The sequence below is a fragment of the Pithys albifrons genome, chromosome 16 (assembly GCF_047495875.1).
Source record: "Pithys albifrons albifrons isolate INPA30051 chromosome 16, PitAlb_v1, whole genome shotgun sequence".
Classification (NCBI taxonomy): Eukaryota; Metazoa; Chordata; class Aves; order Passeriformes; family Thamnophilidae; genus Pithys; species Pithys albifrons.
The window spans coordinates 14,362,385-14,384,695 of record NC_092473.1 but is presented as its reverse complement, the minus strand read 5'-3'; the positions used below and the strand labels follow the sequence as shown (position 1 = coordinate 14,384,695).

The following is a 22,311-nucleotide window of genomic DNA, read 5'->3' as shown; positions in this document are numbered from 1 at the left end:
TAAATGCCCTGACTTCTGGCTTCCTGGCTTTTTTTGTGCGTGGAAAATCTTGTGCTGTCATAAAAGACTTGCAGCTTTAGTTGTAGAGAAATAAATAACGGCCAAGTACTGGGGAGAGGAGGCATCAGCAAATGCTCTGCAGCTGAACGAGTTCCTTGGCAGGCTCTGCACGTGGAAAAATCAACAGTCAGGGCCAAATTCATGCAGGGTGTCACTCGGCAGGGGCAGGGCATTGATATGGGGAGCAGTGTGACCCTGTAATTACTCTGAAAAAAGCAAAAGAAGCCAAGCCACCCTTTCCCCCACTGCACGGTGATAACACTTCCGAAACACTCCTCCTGTGATACAACACAGCTTAATAGCCTGCTTAGGAGGAAATGAATAGGCTGTAATTTAGCAGCAAATGAGCAATATACTCTATTCAGTGTAACAAGTTTGATGTGGTTTTCATTTAATATCACATTTTATTTATTTGCCCAGGAGAATAAACCCTGGCTGTGTTACTTCAGGAGCCCATGGAGTGTTGTGGGCCATTATCACTAGATATTTTGCACTGGTGCTCCTTACTGTGACCACCTCTCTTCTGCTTGGGCAGAAAAAATGAAGTGCTTTGCCACTTTCTAGTCATTTTTTTCCTCCATGTGTGCAGCCCTTGGTAATAAGTAAAGCTGATGGTTTCCCTCCTGTCTCCACCGAGCCTTGTTGCAGTTTGTTCTGCTCTTGAAATCCCTCCTGGTGCAATCAGGGATGGCTGCACAAGGCTGTTTACCTTCTGGAAGAGCCACAGCACTGGATGGGGTGTAAATCCTGGGAAATGGTGCACAAGAGCCAGAGTAAGCTCACTCCTGACAGGGCTGGGCAGGATAGTTGTCCACAGGGTTGGCAGCAGCACGATGGAAGCGTGGATATTGCTGGGGGAGTGGGGCAGAGCTGGGGCAGGGAGAGCCCCTCCATACCACACCACAACCTCCACTGCAGAGCAGAAGGAGGAATCAGACCAGGAGGAATTATAAGGAGATTGTAAATTGTTTTAAGATCAGCAACCATCAATTACTCCGTAGAACCTTTACAGAATCCACTGCACCCTCCTGAGCTGTTTCTGTCGCAGAATCCCTTCTCACCCCTCTCACCAGGTGCACATTGTTTGGTCATCACCACAATTCTGGGCAAAAGCAGCTGGAAGCAGCTCGAGACTGCAGTGATTGCCTCCTTTTTCTCGTTAAAAGACTGCCACCATTAAGGCCAGCGAGGCGTGACAAATAATTGCTGTTAACAAATTGCTGGAGCTGTGCAAAGTGGCAACAAGACACTGCCTGCCTGCCCAGGGGAAGCTCAGCACAGCCCTTCTCACAGTGGTTTTGGCTGTTTCTCTTCCCTGTGATCTCAGTTCACAGAATCATGGAATCATTTAGGTTGGAAAAGCATTCTAAGATCATTGAGTCCAACAATTAACCCAGCACTGGCATGTTCACCAATAAAACACGTCCCCAAGTGCCAAATCTACACAGCTTTTAAATCCCTTCAGGAATGGTGACTCCACCAGTGAGGCAACAACCCACAGCCATGGGGACCTGCAGCAAGGCTGGGGATGGACACACTTCCTGCCCCAAATAAAGCCCCACCAAGACCACAAAACCTTCCTGGTTGACTCATTGTCGATGCTGCTACAATGAGCCATTGCCCAATATGTAGGTCGAGCTTGTAAGAGGAGAGAAACAGTTCACCCAAATGCTGCTCGTCACCTGCATCCAGCAACCTCGTTTCTCCTGCAAGACAAATGGAGCATTCGCTGTTTGGGGACAGCTTTGTGTGCCTCTGGTAGGGAAGTGTTCTAACTCACAGCAACAGGCTGTGTAAATCAGAGCTGGAGCTGCAGCCAAATGATGCAATTAGAGGTCTTGCTGTCAACAAACAATCATGTAAATTTGTTCTTTGGGATAGGAATCAAGGAGGAGACATGACTAAGCATGTAATAGCAGGGGGTTGGGAGAGGAAGAAGTTGCCCGAAGCTTCCTAATGAGAGAAAAAGTTATTGCAAAATGAGAACACTGAAAAGGTGGAGATTTGTAGGTTTCTCTCCAGGAACTGGTGAGACCAAGTGGTACCTGAAAGGAGCTCCAGTATGAGGTTTACGTGGCTCAGTCTCTCCTTTGCAGGTGTGTTTTCCCAGCAGCATGACACACGGAATGGCTTGGGCTGAAAGGAACCTTAAAGCTCATCTCATTCCAACCCCTGTCTTGGGCAGGGAACCCTCTACTAGAATGCTCTTGTCCCCCTCAGAGCTGAGCTGTGACCAGCAATTAAAAGCAATCAGCAGTGTCCTCATTAAAGAGTAACACTTGCAGTCATTAGCTGGAGATACAGAATGCAGAAAAGGTATTTGGGAGGACTGGTACCTGTGGTGAGCCAGACCTTGCTGGGGGGAGATGGGGCCAGGACCTCATGGATGCTGGGTTTGCACATGGTGAGTGGCTGCTGGTGTGGCCACTCTCACCTGGGGGAATTTACACACTGTGGGATGGTGTTGGGACCTGGTTTGGTTGAAATCCTGATGCCTTAGCAAAGCCCCTGCAGCCTCACAGACATCTGCCTTCGACACTGTTGGCCAAGCATCAGGCAGTGTCATTAATGTGGGTGTTGCAGGTTTCTCAGAGAAGCTGTGGCTGCCCAATCCCTGGAAGTGTTCAGGGCCAGGTTGGACGGGGCTTGGAGAAACCTGGGCTAGTGGAAGGTGTCCCTGCCCATGGCAGAACAAGATGAGCTTTGAGATCCATTCCAATCCAAACCAGTCTGTGATTCTACATTTTGTGACACCTCTCTTTAAAGCAGAAGATGATGGGGATTTTTGGTTCCAATTCTTTGGCCTCAGTACTAAAAGGAACAGCCATCCACAGTTCTTGATCACCTCTGCCCAAAACCAGACAGTGCAGAGCAGTGGGTGGCATCGGTCCCCTGTGCTGCGTGTGGTGACACCTTGCTGGAGGGCACTATTCCACTGGCTCTTGGGAGGTGACAGGACACATTTCTAAAACATCTCGAAATGGGTTTAGAGGTGAACCAAGCCCCCAGCACCCAGTCCAGACACAGCACCCTTCAAAGGGCAGACATGGACCTTCCCATCCCTTTCCACCTCCGTCCCTGCGATGGCTCAGCCACTGCTTTGATCTGTAGGGTGCCATACACTGTCCCCTGCACCCTGGGTGGCCCACCTTTCTGGGACATCAGGCATTTGCCTTAGAGCATGGGCTGGGAGCCACAGCCATACTTCAGCAGCTGCTCAGCCCTTAAACATCCTTATAATCTCAGGATTTAGCATCAAAGCAGAGACGTGCAGGGATCAGACTTAAAATTTTAAGTCACCAAAGTAGGCTGGGGAAGAGTCTTTGCCAAGTAACATCTGGCTAAGACAGTTAACATTAAGCACAAAAAAGCCCCAACCCTTTTGTTCGCTTCTGTTTAATGAGGAAGAGCTCTCATGGAGCCCAGTGTCTCATTTCACTTTCTCAACCAGGTCTTGCATAAGCCCATGTACTTACCTGATCTTTTCCTTCTCTTTCAAAACAGGCACGCCAGCCCAGCTGGCCTTTTGCTGACAGCTGTAGTGGCAATTTCCTACACAATCGCCATGCTGTATGAGGGGTGAGTAGCTGTGCAGAACTGGAGAGCTTCTAATTATTTCTACAGCTTTAACTCCCGAGGTTTCGGAGAACTGCACAAGTAGAGAGGATTTTTTCCAATTAATTGAGCAGGAGGAGAAGGAAAACAGAGGATTGTTTTTCAATTGTTTTGATAATGGGCAGATTCCGCTCTGAAACTATTTGCTGAGTTCTAGGAACATTTGTGCATTTGTTTGTTTTTATCAAAATGAGATCTTTTTTCCTTTCTGGTGCCTGATTTTGTCTATAGAAGAACAATAACGAAGGCAGTGAGAGGACTCATTATGTCCTCTGAAGAGTCCCTACAAGAAGCACTTGCATTTTGCAGTTCCTTGGATGGGCTTCTCTGATATTTTGCAGCACAATAGCCCGGCAGCAGAGGATGAAACAGCCCAGAATAATTCCCAGAAGTAGCAGCTGTACTTCAGCAGTGAAAGGTCTTTTGTGTTTGCAAGGGAGGAAGAGATACAGAGAGCCAAGGTCTGCATCAGGGGAGTCTGAGTGTGTGCTGAGCCTTCTCCCACTCAGCACAGGGATGGTCCTGGGTGAAATCAGCTTGTAGCTGCTCCACAATGCAGAGAGATTAAGATGACCATTGCCATGGCACAGGAATAGTCAAGCTGTGCCAGCCTGTGAAACAGTTTCTGAGCCCAAAGAAGAGCAGAGCACACAGTAAACTTGAATTTAATTCTTCCTCCCTTCTTTTGCCCTTCTCTTTTGTCTCTGCCCCCCTCTCCCCAAATTCCTATCCTCCTAACTACAGGCCTTTCACAGAGGAAATCTATCGGCAGAAACAGAAGGGAGTGAAGAACAAGTAGCCACAGGTACGTTTGCTGATCCGAGTTTTCAGCTGCTTTGCCAGGCTCCCCCACCTACAAGCACCCCTGCCCAGCCCTGCCTTCCACAGCTCCTCCAGAGCCCTTCCCACACTTCTCAAGGCCTTTGAGCTTCAAACCTCTGCAAAAACCCAGGCAGGAAGGCTTTTCACAGCAGCAGTTCTGTCCGCCTCTTGGCACCTGACCAGCAGCCCCCAAATTGTTTTGATTATACACTTGAGAATCAGTGTGAGGGAAAATTGCTGGGAAGCTTTGAAGCTCCAGGCTTAGTCTGAATCAGGCAGAAAAAAGCAGCTATTGGCCATGGCAGGTGCTCCAGTGAGCGGCAGGGATGGTGTTAGAGGGCATGTATGCCTGGTTATCCCACAGGGAAATCAGGCATCTCTGCTCCATTTGCTCTGTGTCTGAGCTGGGACCATTTCTGCACATGGGCTTACCCTGAAAACTCAGCCCAGGCTTGTTCTGGGGGCCAAAGGCTTCTGCAAAAGCACAAGTTCCTGGCCAGGCTCCTTTCCTGGGGTTCAGGGTCACCCTGGAACTCCCAGTGCATCTGCCCACTGGTGGTTGGAGAGTTGGGACAACCCCACGGCACTGCTGAGGTTTTGGCAGCCCCGTAACTGCTGCTCTGGTGGAAATGCTGTGGCACCAGCGAGGTGCCTGATGGACTTTTGTCACTTTGTCTTTTGCAGAGCACTGTCTTGGGTACCTCGTGCCTCTCCGGTCCCCACACTGTCAGATTTTCCTGTTTTCCTACTGAGATCTATCCTACTAATTAGCCCAGCAACCCTTAATGAGCCGACCGAGCTTCCTGCAGCACTGAAAGTGATCAGAGGAACAGCCCAAGTGTGGTGGCATCTCCTCACCACACCCCATGGGGGATGGAGTTCCCTGTCCCCAGGTCTCTGTCCCCATCACCAGGTCATGCAGCTCCTGATGCTCTCCCAGGAGTTACACAGTGTGGAACCTCCTGACTTCTTCTCCCTCACCCATTGTTGGAGATCTTCAAGGGAAAAAGCAATTCCCTCTGGATTGGAGGGGCCTTTACTCTGAGCAGGGCAAGCACTGGCTCCAGGTGTTCCTGAAGATCATCTGAAGATGCTGCTAAAGAGCTACAGGAAGCAAATAAAAGCTTGGGTGTAGCAACACAGAAGGCTCAGGAGCCCCTGAGGATTCGAACAAGGCTGGGGAAGGAAGAGGGGAAATTGCTGCAAACTCAGCAACAGCAAAACATGCTGCAAACCCAACAAAAAACCCTCTCTTTTCTGCAAGAGAGAACCTCCCTATCCAGAGCTGTGGTTTTCCCACCTTGCAAAGGTCTCCCACCACACAGAGACCTGCAGTGTCCCTGTGCTATTGCAAAGGCTCAGAGAAAGGTGACTGAAGAGCACAGAGATGCGAATATATGACCTAACCCACTGCCCAAGGGGAATGTGGGGATGGAAGCTGTCCCATAAGGAAACCCTGGCATGGAGAAGACCCAGGGGATGAGTCAATCCCTATCTGCACCCTGCAAGATATCCCACCCCTGGCCCTGTTGATACCCCGGCCCCCTCCACACCCACCCAGCCCTTCCTTGAGGATCATGTGAGGGTCCTGCTGTCTTCCCAGCACCCAGTGCCTTCCAGCTGTTTTTCACTGCCTTGCAGGGACAGTGGGTGGGAGGGAGGGAAAGAACTGCTTCTGCCTTCCACACCATGCAGCAGCCAGGTACAGATCTGCTCCTCCGCCCCTGCCACCAGCCTCAAGCCCCAGAATTGCCCAGTGCTGGATCCTGCCTTAAATGGAAAGACTCCAGAGATGATGCTCCAAACCCAGGCTCCGTATTTACAGATTCCCAGAACAGTTTGAGAAAGAAACTGTGAATGACCAAACAAGCAGCAGTGGCATTGGAGAAGGGAGCTGCTCCCACGTGGGCACCGGCATGCGATGCCACATCTTGGCATCACATCGTCCCCTCCACGAAGGGTCCTCCCTCTTCTATATCACCTCCACTAAACAGTTCCATTTCCTTTTGCTTTTGCATGTTGTAATTCACCCTTTAGGCATTGCTCAGCAGGAATTAAAAATGTTGGCCTCTTTTCAGTCCGGCCTCCATTTCCTCCGGACAAACTCATGGACGCTGTGTTTGTGTTTCATCATTTTAGGGCCATTACACATAGATTTATTTTTTTATTGCCATCTCAACAACCTTCCTCTTAAAGATTTGGGCATAGTATTTTATTTTTAGATAAGTTTCCACATCCTCTTCACAGTTAATGTTTATAGACAGAGGCTAAACCAGCCCAGTACCCATAGCAACCAGTGAGGAGAGGATACATTGCATTATTCAGGCAATTTATGTCAGAGTTGTCAGTCCTGGCTCAAAGTCTCTGATGTCAATAAACTTGGATTTATTGATAAGTGAAATCAGTATTTACCGAAGAGACAAGTGCGTGGTTGGGAAGAATTAATGAGAAGACAGCGAGGGCCATATTTGTGCTGTCTCATTGCCTGTCTGGGGACCACGTGCGCCCTTTCCCGTCCTCACTGCAAGGCCATGGAGAGACCTCAGTTGTACCATTCCCCTCCCCAGGCAGCATCAGCCTCCCACCATATGTGTCTGTCACCATAAACCCCAGTGGTGAAGCTGCTTCCCATCCTGTGCCCACAGCATCCCCAAAGCACAGGGGTTTGGTGCTGCACTGGAGTCACGGACTCCTTCCCCCTTTATCTGCCTATTCCAACCCTTCCCACTTCCCAGCCATTCTGTGGCAGCTTTGCATTGCACAGGGGCTTTTCTGGGGTTATGCCAGACACATCCCTGGTTTTAGTAGCTCTTCCTGCAGCAGCCAGCACGGATTAATGTGTCACTGCCTTTGCAGAACTGGTTCTGGCTGCTGTAAAGTTGAGTCTGATATTTTAGAGGTGCCAGCTCTATTCCCTAAAGCAATCAGGGAGCTGGAAGGTGAAGTTCCAGCCCATCTCACGGGCCCCAAGCCCACCTTTCTCCCTCAGGCAGGGGATGGCCCTGGCCTGGGCCAGTCCCAGGTGGTGCTGAGCTGCTCCCTGGGGCTGTAGAAAGGGAAACACAGAGAGACCACTATTTATGTTGTTTTATGGTATTTAACAACAAGGGATTAGGTGACTCTCTTTGGTTATAGGAAAAATACTGTGATTCCTCTCTTAATTACCTAATATTTCTAAGAATTTGAGATTCCAGAGGGAGGGGATGAAACCTTCAGGCTGAGCATGAAGCATTGGTGGTACTGCAGCCTTTTCCCTGTTTCCTGGCTGCGGCTGGGATGTACCCTGCATTGATGCAGGGATTTGACCTCATGGCCTCCAGGTGGGAATATGAGTCCTGCTGCTTCCAAAGGAGAGACCTGCACTGTGGAACCCCCAGGACCAGCTGGCTGCAGCCTCAGCTCCGTGCTGACACATGTGGGTACATCCCTCCAGCTCTTGCAGAGGCACTGAGGACCAAATGAGGTCCCTGGAAATGGGGTCATGGGGCCATTTTCATAACTTCATGGCTCCAGCATCCAGTGTTGGGGCTTGCTGGGCCCACTGGAGCTTGGCAGGGGTGTTGTTTGCAGCCTTGGGAATTGCCTCACGTGAGGCTGTGTGCTAACGCCACAGATAACACTTCTCTTGAAGTTTGGGATATTTCTCCAGAGCAAATACTGGGAAAGGAGAAACTAGTTAAATCACAACTGCCTGGCAGGGACAGCTGGGTCACCAAGGCCATTGCTCTTCTTTGCCTCAGGTCACCCTGTCCCACTGCACAACCCCCACAGCAGCTGTGCCCACCCTCGGGGAGGTTTTCTCCCCATGTCACTTGTGTGGCTCCTCCACACACATCTCCCTCCCATGGAAATGGATGTGATAATTTTTTGGGATGAGGAGATCCCCTGTACAAACCCAGACATCCCAGCAACGGGGATGCGATGCGGGGCCAGCTCCACGCTCACAGGATGCTTCATCCAGGAGCACTCTGGGAGATGGAGCCCTGGTCTCTTCCCTGGTGGTGGTGACATCCAGAACTGAGGACACGTTCCCAAAGGCTCCGCCCTCCGTTGTGACCGCCCGTAACCCTGTGCCCGTGTTTGCTTTTGCCCAGTGAAGCTGCACTGCCCTGCCCTGGCCACGGGCCCTTACGTGGCAAACAAACACCAGGATAAACACGTGGCGCAATCCGGCCAGCACGTGCAGCACTGGCAGGATGGGGAATTTGCCATTCCCACAGGGCTCCTGCTTGCTGAGTCTGCACGTTTGCTGTTTGGGAAGGTGGAAGGAAATAGGGGCTCAGGGCGCTGGTGGAGATTCTCACACCCATCCCAGTGACAAGGCTCAACCTCAGCTTTTTGCCAGTGGTTGGGATTTGATGTTAAAATCAAAGATGAGCTTTGAGTACAGGTGGTACAGGAGCAGTTTGGCACCTAATCCCTTAAACCAGAGAAGGTGGACAGGGGGCACAATAGGATTTATCTTTACAGAGGAATATCCAGCCTCTTCTATCACTGCTGTGTAGGGGAAACAGTCTGGGCTTTAAATGGTCACAAAGAAATGCAATGGAAAGAACATCTATTCCCAGGTGGGAAACTATTTTCAAGTGGGAAACCCCCAGTGCTGGAGCCCAAACAAATGCCTGGGGCAGAACCAGGATCCCAGGGCTGAGCCACATGGGCACTGCTGGCAGGCTCCTGCTTGGGGATCTGGGATACAGGCACTTCCCAACTCATGGGTGCCCAGGAGATGCTTTGAAATTCCCTGCAGTGCCAGGGGAGCAGCAGCACCCCGTGCTTGCTGCCCCCTGCCCATGGCATCACCCCTGCCAGGGACAGTGTGAAGAAGACACCATCCATCCCTGACCACCTCCACCCTCACCCCAGGGGTCTTTACGCACAGAGCTCCTGCCATGAGCCAGAGGACAAGTTATGAGGCTGTTTTCCTTCATTTCCATGCTCAGCAGCCACCGCAGGACAGCCCGGTGAGCTGGACACACTGCACCACATCCTCCTTGGATCTTATTTCAAAGAAAAAAATGGTAGGAATGTGCTGCTTTTTCCATGTTGCGTTGTCTGCGGAGAGGAGCTGTTTACGGAGCATGGCTCCTTTTCCAACCAGGGTCGCAGAAGGTCACGGAGCTGCCGGAGCCCCGGGAAGATGTCAGGGCTGGACTCTGCCTGTGGTTCTGTGCTGCTGCTGCACCAAGGCTGGGAGCCTTGAGGGTCCTCAGTTTGAGCACTGGCTCAACCCTTGCCCAGCTCAGTGCCCCCAACGCCAACACCTCCACCCCTGTGCTGGCCTCAGCCCCTCCAGACCCACAGCTGGAGCAGTGGGAGCAGATGTGGGACCTGGATAGGAAAAACCTCCAGGCCCCAAGCCCTCACCACCACTACCCATCCCTCTGCCAGCTCCCACCTGGCACTGCCCTCCTGGATCCCTGCCTCCTCTTGGGCTTTAATTTTTGTCCTACAGCTCTGGCAGCCATTGCTATTTCCATGGGAACCATCCTGAAATCCAGCAGTGTCTGCTGGGGTCACCAAGCCTCCCTCTCCCCCTTGCCTTATATTCCAAGCCCAGTTTCTGCCCATCTCCAGTTACAGGTGACATTTCCCTTTAATCCCAGGGAAGCTGCTGCTCTTTGGAAAAGAGCAGAAAGTGCCAGAGTCTGGGAACACATCCAGGACATGCAGACACCTTTGTCCATGTTGGATGTTGGCAGGGTGCTGCTGCATCCAAGTGAACCATGTGCAAGAGGATAGCAGGAGAGGGGACAAAATTTGGGAGCAGGGAATTTCCAGGGTGCTCCTGGCTCAGAGCAGCATCGTGCCAGGCACAGGGATGGCATCTCTGAGGGAGCTCTTGCCACCCTTTGCCTGGATGACTCAAGGATCTGGGGATTTGAGACAAGTCTCAGGCTTTCAAATTCTCTGTTAATCAATTCCCAAATGCTAGAAGGAATCAAGAGACATGAAAAGTGTTGCTAAAGAAGCAGGAAGTGGGTGAAGGAAACAAATAAAGCCACTCTCCCCAGTCCCCAGTGGAAGAGCAGCCCACTTCTGCATCATATCTCATCTGGGAAAAATTATATGTTGGGAATTATGTGCTTCTTCTCAAAAGCCTTAAAGGAGATTTAATAAAATGAGACAAGCTAATAATATAGGGAATGAATAGCAACCCTGGATGCTGCATCTTGATTTAATCAGATGCTTTTCCCCAGGGGGACAAGGAAAAGCTATGGCTAAAAATCCTCCCTTCCATACCCAACTGTTCCCCTCTTCATCTGGCCATCCACTCCTTCTCTCACCCCAGTGGAGCAGCCAGGGAGGATTTGGGGTCCCACAAGTCCCCACTGTTCTCCAGCAGCTGCTGGGAAATGCACAACCCACACTAGTTCTTTGGGAGCAGGATAAGGAGATGGACACCAGCTTGCTGTACACCCACCAGGGAGAGAGTCCCTGTCTGAAGAACAGATCCCTGTCCTGGAGGAAAAAAGCAGGAATGGGGGAGCTGGGCTGGGTAGTGGACTTGGCTCCATGTGTGTACTTTCTCGGGAGGCAGGGATGCTGCTGTGTCAGGAATGAGCCCTCGGTAGGACATGAAGCACCTTAAGGGTGATGATAAGGAGCTCGTGGGATTTGCTCCTCTCTGTGGCCCAAGAGAGTTGCGGGGTCTACATGTGCCAGATGGGAATGGCACAAACAGCTCTTCCAGTTTTGGCTGTTTCAGCACTTGGACCCACAGGACCTGCCCAAGAACCGAGGCCAGCCCAGCCCCGGGGGGACGATCCTTCCTGGCTCCACAGCACACTGGGAAACCAAGCTCATGTTCTGATGTAATTGTCCTTTTCCGAGTATCCTCCACTCGCCTGTCCCTGTGCTGGGCACCCTGGTGCTGCTCCTGCCTCCTGGAACATTTTGCTTCCTATATTTTAGCTGTGGCTGGTGCTGTGAGCTGTTTTGCTGCTGCACAGCTCGTCCAAGCCAGGCCCTGGGGACCTGCATGTTCTGTCGTCGGGATGTTTGTGTGACTTTCGTGGAATTTCCTTTCCTCAGCCACTTGCTCTTGGACACAGGGTGGGTTTTGCTGTTTGGCAGGTGTCTGGTAAATCCATGAGGGTGCAAATAAGGAGGGAAATAGCAAGAAAACAGGGATTGATCTGTGCTGAAGGTAATTCCATTAAAGGTGTCTCTGGGGTTCGTGCAAACCATCCTGCCTGCAGCCCTGGATGTACCAAACTGCTCCATGAAAAAGTATTCTCCAAACCCAAGCAAGGAGCAAAACATCCCACAAATGGCAGGCACAAACTCTGGCAGCCATGGGGGAAATTCTCTTTTACCTGACTCTGCTTCAGGCTTGGGCTATTTGCAGTCATGTCAGAAATAGGTGGTGATTTTTGAGAGAATCATAACCGTGGGAGGGCTTTGCCTCCCAGTGAGGTGAACCCTTTATCATCAATCACTGGAAGCAAATGTGCTCTGCTCCTACCAGGAGATGAGTTTCCAGATGAGCCTGGGAGGACTCAACCTAATGCCATATAATGCTCCTCTGCTTGGGCTCTGCGTGACTCCATGAGAATCTGGGCAGTGCCCACATCCTCTTCCCTGGGAACTCCCACTGCCATCATCTCTCCCCAACCCACCCACAGCCCCTGACACCCTGTCCTTGCTCTCAGGGGGTTCCTGGCTCCAGTCCCACCCCAGTGAGCCCACAGGATCCCAGGCACGTGGTGTGCTGTGCCCAAAGAGCTGTTTAGAAGGAGCAAATGGATTTTCTTCCTGTCAGCCCAGGAGCAGGCTTTGAGCAGGCTATTTTTACCTGTTCCTGACACTATTAATAGTTGTACGGTCAACAATAAACGCCGATCGAGATATTCGATTTGTCTGTCCCCCAGAGGTTGGCACTTCCTATTCCCCCCGTTGTTTTCCATCAGCCACTTCAATTAAATGATCTTTTTGTTATTTTGGGGTGATACATTTGGGCTTTGTATTCAGCTATTAAACTTCTTTGCTGTCTCGCACACAGATTACTAAACATGGGAGACTGTCCCACTTTCTCTCCTCCAAGTGTCCCTGTGCCTCCAGGCAGGATGTTTCCCTGCAGGCAGGGATGAGGCTGAAAAGGGCTGGTTTAAGTTGCTTCTCCCTTCCAGCCCACAGACAAGCACAATTCCTATAAAGTCTGTGAATAGTGTTTAAATTAATATTGAAGTGTGAGACCACACTCAGAGGGGAGTGGGGGGAGATGGCAAGCTCAGCACCAGCGGCTTCTCAAGTGGAGCTGATGAAATGCATCACTGCACCACTCTGTGTGTCCTGGCTGCCCCTGAGGTTCAGTAGGTGAGGCTTCTGCTACCCCAAACCTTATTTTAGCATTACTTTTTTGCTATGTTGTGTTGTTGTTTGGTTTTTTTCTAATAGATCATGAAGTCACAGAATTGTTTGGGTTGGAAAGGATCTTAAAGCTCATCCCATTCCACCCTCCTGCCATGGGCAGGGACACCTTCCACTAGCCCAGGTTGCTCCAAGCCCTGTACAACCTGGCCTTGAATACTGGGCTTGAACTCTCCCAGGGATAGGACAGCTACAGCTTCTCTGGGCAACCTGTTCCAAGGTCTCACCACCCTCATAGCCAGGAATTCCTTCCCAGTATTCCCATCTAACCGTGCCCTGGCAGTGTGAAACCATCCCCCCTTGTCCTGTTGCATCGTGTCCTTGTCCAAAGTTCCTCTCCAGTTCTCTTCAAATCCCTTCACACATTGGAAGGGCTCTAAAGTCTCCCTGGAGCCTTCTCCTCTCCCGGCTGGCCATTCCCAGCTCTCCCAGTACCGCAGCATTCCCATTCCCATTCCCATTCCCATTCCCATTCCCATTCCCATTCCCATTCCCCCCGTACCTGCCCTGCACGCGCCGCCGGCGGTGCTCTCTCCTTCCCCCTGGCGGGGGGAACCGGCACTGCAGCGGCACCGCTCGGTGCCCCGGGACTGGGGACAGAGACGGGATCGGGATCGGGATCGGGATCGGGATTGGGGTCGGGATCGGGATTGGGATCGGGATCGGGGTTACGGGAAAGCCACCGTGCCAAGACCCTCCGTCCAGGGGGCACCGCGCAGCCCCCAGCCCGCACCGCAGCGCCCCGACCGAGACTTCTCTCTGCTCCCGGCCCTGCGCACGGCGCTCGCACCGAACGGGGTCTTTTCTTCGGTCTCACCGGTGCTTGCGCCGGGCACGTATAAACTGGAGAAAAAACACGGCGGGAAATGGGGTGAGACCTCCCGCTGTCCCCGTCCCGGGTCCGTGCGGCTCGGGGTCAGCCCACTCCCGGAGCGCGGGGAGCCCCGAGCCGGCTGCGGAGCGCCGGGAGCCCGCACCGGGCTGCGAACGGGACGGGCACAAAGCACCGTGACCCCGGGCCGAGATGCAAACGGGATGGTTTGCAAACGGCACCAGGAGCCCAGACCGGCCTGCGAAAGGGACCGGGCTGCGCAACAGCGGGAGCGCAAACGGGGACTGCCAAACACGGGGAGTGCGAATCGGGGTGCGAACGGGGCCGGGCTGAGCAGCACCGGGAGTCCCAACTGGGCTCCCACTGGGACCGGGCTGCGAAGCACCGGGAGTGCGATTGGAGCTGCTCCGCCCTGGGAGTGCGAACGGGACGGGGCTGCTCAGCCCCGGGAGTGCGAACGGGGACTGCCAAACATCGGGAATGCGAACGAGACCGGCGGCCAAGCCCCGGGAACCCCACGCGAGATGCGAATGGGGCCGGGCTGTGCAGCACCGAGAGTCCCATCGGGGCTGCGAACAGGACCGGCTGCCAAGCGCCGGGAGTGCGAAGGAGACCGGAGCGCAGCCCCGGAGCGCGGCCGGGCAGCGGGCGGGGGACGGCGGGCGCGGGCCGGGCTGACTCAGCCGCCGCCGCCCCGGGCCGTGACGCGCCGAGGGGCGGGCGCTGCCTCCTCCATATAACGCGGCGGCGGCCGTGCAGAGCTCATACCGACCCTTCCTGCGAGGGGAGAGGGGCAGAGTAGCCGGGCAGGCAAGCGCCTTCCTCCTCCTTCTCCTCTTCTTCCTCCTCTTCCTCCTTCTTCTCGGCGCAAGCTGCACTTTTCGCGAGCTTCAATGAAACTGGCAGCGATGATCAAGAAGATGTGTCCCAGCGAGGCCGAGCTGAGCATCCCCGCCAAGAACTGCTACCGCATGGTCATCCTGGGCTCCTCCAAGGTGGGCAAGACGGCCATCGTCTCTCGCTTCCTCACCGGCCGCTTCGAGGAGCAGTACACGCCCACCATCGAGGACTTCCACCGCAAGTTCTACAGCATCCGCGGCGAGGTCTACCAGCTTGACATCCTGGACACATCAGGCAACCACCCCTTCCCAGCCATGCGCCGCCTCTCCATCCTCACAGGTACTTGTCAGGGGGTCCTTTTGCCTGATTCCAGGTGTTCTTGCCCAGTTCTGAAACAGTTTGCCAGTTCTGGGAGGAGGGAGAAAGGATTTTGTGTGTTCAGTGGATGGGCAGCTCTTCTTAATGGATGGGAGGATGCAGGACCCAGGTGCTGTCCCATTCTTCCCTCCCTAAGTCCCTCTATGGCTTAGGCAGTGGGTCTCTGTGTGTCCCCATCCCTGCAACCATCTCACGTTCCCTCTTTGTCCCCAGGAGACGTGTTCATCCTCGTGTTCAGCCTGGACAACCGTGACTCCTTTGAGGAGGTGCAGCGCCTGAAGCAGCAAATCCTGGAGACCAAGTCGTGCCTGAAGAACAAGACCAAGGAGAACATAGAGGTGCCCTTGGTCATCTGCGGCAACAAGGGCGACCGGGACTTTTACCGGGAGGTGGAACCCCGGGAGATCGAGCAGCTGGTGGGAGGGGACCCCAAAAAATGCGCCTACTTCGAGATCTCAGCCAAGAGGAACAGCAGCCTGGACCAGATGTTCCAGGCACTCTTCGCCATGGCCAAGCTGCCCAGCGAGATGAGCCCCGACCTGCACCGCAAAGTCTCAGTCCAGTATTGCGACATCCTGCACAAGAAGGCTCTGAAAGGCAAAAAGCTGCTGAAGGAGGGCGGCCGGGGCAGCACGGAGGAGGCGTACGGCATCGTGGCCCCCTTCGCCCGGCGACCCAGCGTCCACAGCGACCTCATGTACATCCGGGAGAAAGCCATCGGCGGCGGGCAGGGCAAGGAGAAGGATCGCTGTGTGATCAGCTAGGAAGCCCTGCTCCTATCAGAAAGGAAGGAAGGAAAGAAAGAAGGAAAGGAGGGGGGAAAGGTGCTTGTTTCCGAACTGAGTTTGGGCAGGCAGAAGGGTGGGCAGGCACCTACCCGGGCAGAGAGGGGGTCGCCTCTCCCCCAGCCTCCCTCCTCCCGCTTTCATCACCTCTCTCCCCCGGGGGTGCATTTTGGGAGCGAGTGATGCGAAGGGGGAGGCTTCGGAGGGCAGAAGGGGGATGTCACTGGGAACAGCCTCCTCCTCTGGGCAGAGAGACAGGGAAAGGTGAGCTGCTGTTGGCCAGGTGGGAAAAAGTGTGTGCAGGGCACAGACCTTGGTATTTCTTTTTCTCCCAAACCACCCAGCCTCAGGCACTGTTCTCGGGAGGGCAGGGCAGGGCCTGCCAGCAACTGACTGGGGCTTTGGGGTTGGTTTTTGGTGTTTTTTTTTCAACTTGAGAAGATGTGCATGGACTCTGGCTCTGTGTCCTGTGTTCGTCTGTGTCTGCAAAACACGTGCAGAAGACACTCCTAAGCTGTGGCAAAGACGTTGCAGAGTTACAGCCCTGATGGACCAAAAAACTGACTGTTGTTTACATTTGTCTTGTTTCATTTGCAAGATTTGGGGAGGGTGGGGGGGAGTGGGAAGGGTTTTTCAAAATAAAATAATAGGCACTTTATGTAGGTATTGTATGTCATTGACATGAACAAAAAAATCTTCAAGTGTTTCTACCATGGGTGAAATTTGATGTTTTATTTTTTCTACAAACTAATAAAATCTTTTTAAAGAGACACCTGTGGGTTTGTCTTTGCTTCCCTGTCCCATAGCAAAACCTGTCAACAAAAGACCTGAGCCCAGCTCCGAAGTACCCAAATCCAGCCTCTCAGTCCCTTTATTGCCCCATTTTCTCCGACTCCCAGTGCAAAGGTTCCCGCCTCTGCAAGCCACCAGTTTCTTGCCACACAGGGTAACGAGGGGCCATGCAGGGAGTTACTCACTCCAACGGGTCACTGAGCCAGGACTCTTTCCTCACTCCACTACGAGTGACGATCCTGCCAGCCCCATGACATGCCGGGCACTGGCATGTCATTCCCTGCAGTCACCCAGCAAACTGACATCACTTTGTTACAAAGAGCTGCTTGTGTTTCATGCTCTTTCCCGATTAACTAAGCACACTTTAATGATGTCAACACAGAGTGATTCATTGGCACCCTGGCTGGGATATTGTTTTCATTTTGCAATATGAGTAAAGGAAGTACTTTGCTCCAAAGGTCACCTCTGCATCTGATGGTTTTTAATCTCTTCCTAATAACAAGTCGCAGTAATGACTGCTAGAAGCGAAAGGGAAAGGGAAAGAGCTCTTTTCCTGGCTCCAGCTTCTGCTCCAGTTCATTTTCAGCCACTGTTCCCCCTTCACACAGCAGCACAAATCTGTGTTTAATAAATATTAATGGCAAGAAAATCATATTGAAGCCACAAAACTAAGGTGGGGGAGTGAGACTGCAAAGCAAACTGCCTCAGTTTCACTTGAAACTTGGATTCAGGCTGACAGAGTTAACTTGTTCCTGCGCCGAGTGCCAGACATTTCTTTGGCAACAGGTTGTTTCTTCCAGCTCTGTAAATGCCTGATTTCACAGGAACAGCAACTGGCAAAAGAATGGAAAACATTGTCCAGGCATGAGACACAGGAATTTATTGAGCTGGGACAGGCAATTGGTTGGTGGAAAGGTAATTTCAGTAATAAAAAATGTGTACATTGTGCTTTGTTTATCTTGGTGTTCTGCTTTACTCAGAGTTTACACACTGGCATCTTCCCAAAGAAAGTACTAGTACAGTATTCCAATGGGGACAGAGTAAATCTCTAAACTACAGGTGAGCTGCAACCATCCCAACTCCCAGAATTATCTGTTCAAGCTGCTCAAATGCTTGTGGTTGTGGGAAGCCTCTGGGGCACTTGGATGTGGAACTGACCCATCCTGTGAGGCCTGACTTTAGTATGGAATAACTAAAAGCTCCTATCATTTATGCCCTTTGTTTTGATTCTTGTCCTTCCTCTGTTTTAAGAGGAAAAGACATTGGAGCTGGGCCCAGGCTACACAAACCCTCTGTGCTGCCAACATCCTGCCCCTGCTCAGCCCACATCCACCCAGTGAACACACAAGAGGGAAAGTTTGGAGCTCATAAATCTTTACTTGACTCATCTCAAACAAAACCATCAACTGTTTAAAAAGAGAAATACAGAAGTAACTGAAAGCAATCATATCTCTTTCAACACACAGAGAATGGAAAGTGTTCCAGAGTCACTTTCCAGGAGCAGGGCCAAATAGCTCACACTTCCTTCTTACACTCCCTTTTGATGTTTGGCCATTTTTAAGTTAAAAAAAAAGTGCAGAAAAAGCCTCCATTCTCTTGTTGAAGTTAACCAGCAGGTACTTTGACCCTTAGCGAGGAGGAAACATAACGTCTCCTGCTTCTTTGAACATAGAAAAGAAGAACCCCACCCTGAGAGAAAACAGGAGATGGGTATACAAATGCAGAGTCCTGCAGCAGATCAAAGGGAATGTGCCACTGCAATCACCCCAGGTGAGGCACACGGTGTTCTGGTTCAGTGTCACTCACCTGTGGTTCAATGGTCCACACAGGCACAACTCCACAGCAATGTAACCAAAATATGCAGAAGGAAACAAAAGTAAGCCACCTGTTCAGCCCAGAGAGGAGGTGTCTCAGACCCAAGGAGTGGAGCTGTGCCCATCCTACTCCTTGGGGATTTCAAACATGCAAAGGCTCTTGTACTTCTGCAGCAGCTCATTTTTGGTCCGGACCTGCTCCCGCAGGTTCTGCAGCTGCTGCTGCTGCTGCTCTGGGCTCACACCAATGCCAGGCATGGAGCTGATCAGCTTCCTCATCTCCTGGAACTTGTTCTTGAGCTCATTCAGGACCTGGTGAACATCCTGGCTGTCCTTGTCCATGCTGTACAGGAGAGAGAATCGAGACATTGTTGAATTCTCCTATGGGAAACACTGTTAATTTCCAACACAACGAGGGTATAAATTAGTTTTCACTGGGAAACTTGGTATGTAGCTACACACACCTGATCCCTGATCCACTTATCCCAATAAAATAGACACAGATGGATATACAGACTGGGTAGCTTTGGGGCAAACTGTTCTCCTGTGAATTTCCAGCTCACAATGCAGTCACCTCAGGATGCATCAATCAGGTTAGGAGCTGGTCTGCAGCTTTCAAACATTACTCTGGAGCAGGCTAAATTCTCCCTCTGAACTGCTGTACCTCTCTTTGGGGAAGGTAAGATTGCATGTGTGTTGTGGGTAGGCACCTGGAAAAAAAGATCTCAGTCTTACCCATGACCTGTTGCTGCTGTAATACAAAAAAATCAATGCAGTCAAACAGCTTGACAGCAGAAAATAGAAACTGTTCCCCAAAGCATCAGTGTCCAAAGGCAGAGAAAATTGTACTTTGGAGCTTTAAAAGGACTCTCTGGGGATGTATAACTAGTAAAAGAGAAGCGGTGGGTTTTTTTGGGTTGTGTTTGGTTGGGTTGGGCGGTGCTTTTTTTTTAAGAGCAGCAGAAGTGGTTCTGCAGCCAGCTCTGTGCTTTTCAAGGCTCAGTGTTGTCTGAGGCAGCGTCTGCCCTTGAACCCTCATTAGTATCTGACTCAGCTTTGTTAGCACCAGTGAGAAGCTTTACCAATTCCCAGCAAAAGCCAGTCCCTGCTTCCAGGGTGCCTGCTAATAGGGACAGTGGGATTCTAATGGTCTTTGAAAAACTGGCTTGGCAGGACCAGGGCAGAGAGGTGCTTGATTATAACTTTGGGGAATTGTGACATGGCTGAAAGCAAAACTTTTAACCAGATGGTCACTGCTTGTTTCAAAAGCCTATTGGAACAAAATATTCATTATTCCCTTCTAAATAAAACTGCAGCTGGTACTATAATGTCTCCCCATTATGCAGGCACTCATGGGCAGGTCAGCAGTGGAAAAATACAGGCCCACACACAGTCATGGCACATCTAGGGAAGATTGGGATGACAGTGCCTTTAATCCACCAGAGGCGCAGTCTGGCTTTGACAGGGATGTCCTCTCCAGTCCAGGGCTCCCCAAGTGTCATTCCCTTCCCCACACAGAGAGAACTGACAGCTGCCTGTTGGCTGGTTGATCAAAGGGGATAAATATTTCAGCCTTGGTGGGTTTTTTTCCTCATGGGTGGTTTCCCTGCTGGATCAAGCTACTGAAGCAACTCCTTGTTTGGGGGCACGGACAGGTGGGAGTGAGGTGGGGGAAAGAGACAGAGCTGCCTGCAACAATACAGGATCCAACACAACACCCAACCACAGCCTGGGCTGATGCACTGAGCTTACATCAGACCTGCCTTAGGGCACAGTGTTCTTCACTACACCAGCACAACCCACCACCGGTGGAGCCACACACCGGGACCTCAGCAGTGATCACACTGTACAAGGCTGAAAATATCAGCAAGCCTTGTTTAGGAAAACTTTCTCTGGGCCCAACCAACAGGAAAGAACACATCCTTGAATGTAACCAAATTTACATGATACACCCTCGCTCCTGAGCACAGAGTCACCTTGGAGATGCGTCTTCAGGGCTGAGCCAGTGACAGAACAGCGGGGCTGGGCTGACTCCTGGCAATGTTAGAGGACGTTTGCCATCTGTCAGGGACATGAGGTAAAACATCCCACCACTTGCCTCTGTGGTCCTGCCCATCTGTGGCACCGTTCGGTACCTACGTCTGCTCGAGCCGCCCAGGAAATGCCATGTGCGAAGCTGAGGGAAGAAACTGGGTAACAGAAGTGGGTGGCTCGGTGGGATAGGGCATAAGATATCCTGGGGACTGTCATATCTGAGTCACTATGACCTGCTTGATGATATATCAGAATCTGGGAAGTCTCAGCCCATGGCTACTGCCCACTTTGCTGATGTACAAGCACCTGGCAGTGGATTTAACCTCACTCCTGTGGTCAGCATTTTGCCTCACTCCTGACACAGATCACAGAGAATCAAGGTCAGGGGCAACTTGACTGCCCACTTCCAGCATCATGGGAAAACTGAGGGAAATCAGAGGCTTTGTGTTTTCATGCCTGTTCTGGATCAGTGTGTCAGGGGTATTCAGTCCTCCCTTCCCACAGCTCAGGCTGCAGAGCCATTAAGGATGAACCTCTCTCACCTTTCAGACATGCTTGATGAAAGTGAAACATCAGCAAGACACAAATCAGCCTCAGCCTCAGGGATAGGGGAGCCAGGCCTACAGCCAGGAACAAGGGAATTCCTGCTTCCCAAGCCTGCTGCCTCACCCTGCAGTGTGCCCAGGTGAGGGCAAGGAGCTGGCCTGGATGGATTTCCATGGCAGAGCCATTCCCTTTTCAGGAACTCAGACAAGTATCCCTGGAGGGGTTATCCCAGGCCAGAAACATGTCAGTTCTTAAGACCCTTGTACCAGCACCTTTTACCTCTCCAGTGCTTATCTTGAGCTGGGAAGAGGACAACGTAATCTGTCCTGCTGCAGAAGACATCCTCTTTTTTATAATTCCTGCACTCCTGACGCACTGCCTGTACTTTCTGAGGCTGTTATCAGCCAAACAGTTCAGTTCTCTGGAGCAATGACCCAGCGGTTGTACAGCCCCAGGGTGTTGGTGGTGGGGCAGCATCTGGGCCATGGAGCACCTGTACTGCCCAGGTGACCTCAACACCACCCAGGTACTGGCACGACTCAGAGCAGAGATACACCTGGGGCTGTGTCAGCTCCCTCTGATACTCCTCCCAGCTGAAAGAAAAAGGGCAAAGGAGGAGTTGCTGGGAGGTTGGAGAGCATCCCTCAAAGGGTGACCACAATGCCCTGCTACCCATCCAGGGCACCCTGAGGATGCTGAGGGTGGAAAAACATCATTAAAAGGAGGATCATGTAGGCCTGCTGCCCATCCAAGGCGTCCTGAGGATGCTGGAGGTGGGACAGCATCATTTGAGGGGGAACCCCATAGCCCTGCCCCTCATCCAGCGCATCCTGGGGTTGGTGGGGCTTGGGCATCACTGTGGGGCGACCCCATAGCCCTGCTCCCTGTCCAGGGCATCCCTAAGGATGCTGTGGCCGGGAGAGCATCACTGACGGGCGGGGCTCTCAGCCCTGGTGCCCCCCAGGCCCCCCGAAGGCTCTGCTGGCGGCAGCACCGCTGGGGTCGCGGTGCCCGTCGTTACCATTTGATGATGTCGTGGACGAGAGGCAGGAAGGAGAACTCCTCCTGCGCTGGGGGCAGCGGCGGCGGCTTCTGCTCGGCCGGAGGCTCCGGCGGCGGGAGCTCCTCCGTCGTACGGGCCGTGCCCGAGGACGCCATGGCGGGGCCGGCAGTGACGGAGCGGGGCGGGGCGGCCGCGGCTCCGCCCGCCGGGACCGGGATTGGGGCTGGGGCTGGCGCTGGGGCTGGCGCTGGGGCTGGGGCTGGGAATGGGGATGGGGATGGGGATGGGGATGGGGAAGGTAATGGGGATGGGGATGGGGATGGGGATGGGGATGGGGATGGGGATGGGGATGGGGATGGGGATGGGGATGGGGATGGGGATGGGGATGGGGATGGGGATGGGAATGGAGATGGAGAT

At 52.5% G+C, this 22,311-nt stretch overlaps 3 protein-coding genes across 5 annotated transcripts in view; 2 read left to right on the top strand and 1 right to left on the bottom strand.

The window, feature by feature from the left end:
• Positions 1-6,609, top strand: part of PEMT (phosphatidylethanolamine N-methyltransferase) — a 41,661-nt gene extending 35,052 nt beyond the window's left edge. For both annotated transcript variants that reach the window (XM_071571282.1, XM_071571283.1), the window contains exons 6-8: positions 3,565-3,639; positions 4,420-4,480; positions 5,182-6,609. In XM_071571282.1, the coding sequence (XP_071427383.1) occupies positions 3,565-3,639; positions 4,420-4,474 (130 nt within the window). In that variant the 3' untranslated portion in view covers positions 4,475-4,480; positions 5,182-6,609. The remainder of the gene's footprint in view (positions 1-3,564; positions 3,640-4,419; positions 4,481-5,181) is intronic.
• A 7,867-nt stretch (positions 6,610-14,476) lies between these two features.
• On the top strand, positions 14,477-16,475 carry RASD1 (ras related dexamethasone induced 1). Of its 2 annotated transcripts, none has more exons than XM_071570958.1 (2): positions 14,477-14,881; positions 15,205-16,475. In XM_071570958.1, exons 1-2 carry the CDS (start codon positions 14,596-14,598, stop codon positions 16,140-16,142), a joined length of 1,224 nt encoding a protein of 407 aa, XP_071427059.1. In that variant the 5' UTR covers positions 14,477-14,595; the 3' UTR covers positions 16,143-16,475. The 2 variants fall into 2 exon arrangements, with proteins under 2 accessions (XP_071427059.1, XP_071427058.1); XM_071570957.1 differs by having other exon boundaries at positions 15,134-15,769.
• Positions 16,476-17,854: 1,379 nt separating this feature from the next.
• On the bottom strand, positions 17,855-22,057 carry MED9 (mediator complex subunit 9). Its single transcript, XM_071570956.1, has 2 exons — positions 21,913-22,057; positions 17,855-18,654 (listed from the first exon to the last, which is right to left on the bottom strand). Exons 1-2 carry the CDS (start codon positions 22,047-22,049, stop codon positions 18,438-18,440), a joined length of 354 nt encoding a protein of 117 aa, XP_071427057.1. The 5' UTR covers positions 22,050-22,057; the 3' UTR covers positions 17,855-18,437.
• Positions 22,058-22,311: the final 254 nt, after the last annotated feature.

What these genes read in the sequence shown, in the direction of transcription:
- RASD1 (XM_071570958.1), top strand. Translation starts at nt 14,596, where the DNA reads ATGAAACTGGCAGCGATGATCAAGAAGATGTGTCCCAGCGAGGCCGAG. An exon ending in CCGCCTCTCCATCCTCACAG is followed by an intron (nt 14,882 to 15,204) that starts GTACTTGTCAGG and finishes CGCCTGAAGCAG; the next exon opens with CAAATCCTGGAGACCAAGTC.
- MED9 (XM_071570956.1), bottom strand. Translation starts at nt 22,049, where the DNA reads ATGGCGTCCTCGGGCACGGCCCGTACGACGGAGGAGCTCCCGCCGCCG. An exon ending in GTCCACGACATCATCAAATG is followed by an intron (nt 18,655 to 21,912) that starts GTAACGACGGGC and finishes TCTCCTGTACAG; the next exon opens with CATGGACAAGGACAGCCAGG.